Source organism: Solanum stenotomum, chromosome 8 (assembly GCF_019186545.1).
Source record: "Solanum stenotomum isolate F172 chromosome 8, ASM1918654v1, whole genome shotgun sequence".
Classification (NCBI taxonomy): domain Eukaryota; kingdom Viridiplantae; phylum Streptophyta; class Magnoliopsida; order Solanales; family Solanaceae; genus Solanum; species Solanum stenotomum.
Window position 1 is genome coordinate 22,127,584 of NC_064289.1, and position 4,683 is coordinate 22,132,266.

At 32.7% G+C, this 4,683-nt stretch overlaps 1 protein-coding gene across 1 annotated transcript; it reads right to left on the reverse strand.

The window, feature by feature from the left end:
• Positions 1-2,358: 2,358 nt before the first annotated feature.
• LOC125874610 (actin-depolymerizing factor 7) lies at positions 2,359-3,395 on the reverse strand. The gene is made up of 3 exons (XM_049555525.1): positions 3,347-3,395; positions 2,851-3,110; positions 2,359-2,769 (listed from the first exon to the last, which is right to left on the reverse strand). Exons 1-3 carry the CDS (start codon positions 3,347-3,349, stop codon positions 2,619-2,621), a joined length of 414 nt encoding a protein of 137 aa, XP_049411482.1. The 5' UTR covers positions 3,350-3,395; the 3' UTR covers positions 2,359-2,618.
• Between the last annotated feature and the right edge of the window lie 1,288 nt (positions 3,396-4,683).

The following is a 4,683-nucleotide window of genomic DNA, read 5'->3' on the forward strand; positions in this document are numbered from 1 at the left end:
TGAATATTATATACAAAATGACTCTCTTAGTTTTGTTGTGACTTGACTGGATAAGAAGGGTTGTTGTAGCAAAAAAATATACTTCTAACTATGTATATGCCGTATAGATCAAGGATGTTAATCATGTGCAATACAAGTTGCCAACATTGTAAGGAATTGCCTCTTGTCAATTATCCTAGTCGCTGGACGGATTATGTTCTACGGAATCATGGTTATGCATTTATATTCATGATGATTTTGTCAAACAATTAGATAATTATGAATATCAATTTGATAAGATTCCAATGCTCGAGTCCGATGAAATAAAGTGTTTTGGTTATACGGAATCATGGTTATACAAAGATGGCATGATAAGTTCAATAATATTCTTAGCATGATAAGTTTCATTATTTTGTTTGTCATTGTGGCTAGAAGAAAACTTTGTATTCATTAATTAATTAAGTCGTAATATTATTTATTCAAAATATGATCTATTTTAAAATTTAACTGTGTAATTACATTCGTCCAACCAAACAGGACAAAGGAAATTACACTGTAATTACACTGTGACAACCAAACAGGTCAATGTAATTACTAGACTGTGTAATTACTACCCTAGTAATACACCAATTCCAATTATCATGTGGCTTTCCAAACAGATCCTAAGGGTTCTTACCCTAGTGGTAAAACATTTGATTGCAAATCAAGAGGTCATCAGTTTGATCCTGGTTGGGCCCTTTTTAATGTTCGCTTTCTCTTTTTCTAGTTTGCACATTAAACTCGTGTTTGGACATGCCATATAAAGTCATAATTCACCATCAACGTTGGACACATGTAATTTGGGATCATAATTTCAAATTTCAAAATTCTAAAAAAAACATGATTTGGAATACCAAATCATAATTTCAATCATGATTAGAGTCGTATATGATTGCATTGCATGAATTATAAGGGAGGGTGGGGTGGTGAATGCGATTGAACTACATGAATTATTAGTCTAAATTACAGATCTAATTGGACCCTTTTTAATGTTGATATATATATATATGCGCGCGTTAATCCGTAAATATATATGATATTGAATAATATAGACCATATACATTGTCGTAGCTATGTTTTAGAGGTCGATCTTAAGTTTGAATTTTGATTCCAAACCAGTCCAAAGCACCTCCAATTTGATTTTGTATATAGCTTTGTCCAAGTGTTTCCGACGAATTTCAACCACGCCCACTCAAAAACCAACTTCTAAATATGATTAAAGGCTAGTCATTGGTAAATATTTCGTAATTGTTGTATATTTACAAAACTTTCCGTTGGTGTAATATACCATAAATATAATAAATTGCGGTTAAAAATAAAATAACAAAAATAAATAAATAATATTAAAATGCTCAAATCACCAACAATTTCAAACATATTAATTTGAAAGCTAAAAAAGGGGTCTTAATTTGTGTATTTCATTTGGGAGTTTTTTTGTACTTTTTCTTCAAAGAACTTGGAAGTATACCTGCTAAACGTTGGTAGCTGCATGACCCTGCTGGTTGTACAAACTAGTTAAGGAGATCTTATCAGAGGTTAATCTAGCGGGGTAGGAGGGTTGTTCACCCGAACCATCTCAGCAAAAAAAAAAAATACACACTATATATAAGGTAGATTTTATGTGTTTATGTACGTATACAAATTTTGAATCTCTTGAACAACATGTAAAAGGTTAGCTCAGTGGTCCAGGGCATTCAAAATGCACCTCAACATCCCAAGTTTCATTATTAGGAATGTGAAAATCCTGATTCCGCAACTGAATCTAATGGTGTTTGAACCTTACTCTCTTCCATGGGTGGAATCATTTATCTTGCAGCTTCAGTTTGTTGCTAGAATATGGTTGGTACCAAGAGCTATATATTACTTTCTATGATTGTGATCACATTTCTTACACAACTCATTTAAAGGGAAAGAAGAATAATGGAGTTAATATCTTATATGGTCACTCAACTAATACTTCTTTTCACAGAAAGTGACTTTGTAGGTTAAATATTCATAGTTGAGTGACTTTGAAGTTATAAAAGAAAATTGAATGACTTTCTAGGAAAAGAACTATTAGTTGAGTGACTTTTTGTGAGAAAAATCCATAGTTGAGTGACTTGAGCTTATAAATGAAAGTTGAGTGACTTTCTGTGAAAAGAAATATAAGTTGAGTGACCATTTGAGATATTAACTCAATAACAATGCAAACGAAATGAAGTATTCATTTTCACATTCTCAGTTATTCTTTCATTGCATCTATTCAGTAATTATAATTTGTAATGAAAATTGGAAAGCTTGTCTTCAGACGTGCTGGCAAATGCTGTTGGTACACCGCGTCAAGGTAATAGAACAGGACAGTTTGAATTGTGAAATGAAGAAAAATTCTCTATGCATCTCTTACGCGCAAGTTATACAAAAGAAATTGAAATGAATGAGATCACAATCTGATGTTTCATTTAGGGGGGGAAAAACAAAAGAATATCCAGAAATGATCAGGCTGCTGAAAATGGAAGTAACACAGAGATAAGCTTATGACTAGGAACATAATCAAATAGGGAAAACACTAAAATACAAACAGCATAGCGCATCGGCTTGGAGACGGACGGATATGATGAGATTCAAAGTGCTCGCGATTTTATAATGTCAAGGCTCATTTCACTAGGATCTGTTGCTTGCAATTCAACTTGAATTCCATCTATTTCTCTCTTGAATCTGTCCTTTGAACTCGCGTACACCATCTTCATCCTCACCTTTGATGTGTCGGGAGACCTACAATTAATCCATGTCAGTATACAACATAACATTGGTAATCAATTGATGTAACTTAAATTCATAAATAGTGTAGTGTACCAGGCAATGAAGAAAATCTTGCTTTTCTGGCAATTTTCATTAGTAACGAAGTCGAAATCAAAGACAGCATATCGGCATTCATCTGCAGGGAGAGCGTTAGTGAAATCTTCGTAGGTTTCTTCGGGGTTTCCAAGCTTCTCCACGACCACTTGTTGGGCGTCAATTTTGAAAATGATGAACCTGTAGATTCTCTTTGCTTTTAGTTCCAAAAATTTCAGCTTACATTCGTCATGCACAGCCATTCCAGATGCAGCATTCGCCTGCATTCATTCATTAATATGTCAAAACAGAAAAGGGAGAGTCACCACCAATATGTCAAAATTACACTATTTATACATGATAAACGAATTTCGTATATGACTTTTCCCCTGTTTATAAGTATTCTCTTAATTTACATGAAGGATTCCCAAGAGCAAGCACCAAAAATGTATGATATAATATGAAATCGAAATTAATTAATTAAGCTAAGTAGTGAGATTGAGTGAAAGATATATACCATGATGTGGTGTTGCAGGCAGGAGAGATCCTTGAATCTGTAAGAGAGATAGAGGAGACTGATTTGCATATGCATGTTTTTTCAATGTATATAAAAAGGAAGAGAATATTGAATAAAGGGTTGACAATTTTGGCATGTCATGTCCACCACGTCTAACTCTGTTCTTCCTTCCCTCATGTCATGCCATCACACTTCCAAACGATCGTGCCACGGACTCCCCCCACCCACTCTCACATCCAATCACTCATTTTTCCATCCAATGATTTTCATTCTAGGACCTAATGCTATTGTCTCAAGTAGCCTCTTGATGAATAGGGAGTGAACATTCCTTTTATGTGATCAGTGACTCCATTCCTGATTCCACCAAGTCATTTATCGAAAGTAACATACTCTAAGCTATAACTAAAGACAAAATTTGAAGTTTTTAGGGAAAATGGTCTGAAATTTTTTTCAACTTTGGCCGAAATTGTTGTTACGATACCAAATTTTATGGAGGACATTTTACCTCCTGCACTATTTAATAGCGTATTTTAAAGGTGTATATATGCCCACGTGGACCACGTGGGCACATATATACTTTTAAAATACACTAGTAAATAGTGCAGGGATAAAAGGTCCTCCATAAAGTTTGATATCGTAACATCAATTTCAGCCAAAGTTGAAGTATTTTTCAAACCCTTTTCCCAAGTTTTTAAGTTTAAAATTAATTTGTAATCAAATTATAGCTCATTTTAGTTACTAAGTTATAACAAATTTTCTAATATAAATACAAAATTTAAGCAAAAGCTACTAAATTGATTCAAACTCATTCCTAGTACTATAACTTCTCCTCTTCGCCTTTTCATATTAACTTCTATATTACTCCTACTTTTCTTTTTCTTGTATAAAATTTTAAAGGATTTCTTTGGTTTCATTTTAAGGACACCTTTGTTATTCGATTGAAATTGGAAAAAAATATATAATTAAAGTTGAAGTTGAGAAAAAGTATTGAAAGTCAAAATTATATTTAGGCATTAATTTCAGGCAAAAAAAAAACATTTCACTTGAAACAATCAAACCAATTTCAAATCAATATATATTTTAAATTAGTTGAAATATAATTAGTCTCGGAACACTTCCAATCTATCAAAATCATACTCTACACATGAGTACAAGTCCATTAATACTCATATCTTAGTATAGAAGTTTGGATCAAAAAGTCAATCGTAAGAATCGGGTGACGAATATAAAAATTCTTTCGAAATTATTTTACCCGTTAGATAAGGAACTCACATATAAAATTTCTTCATAAACGGAATTCAAATTTGATCTCAAATCATCGATTTATTTCTTAAAAC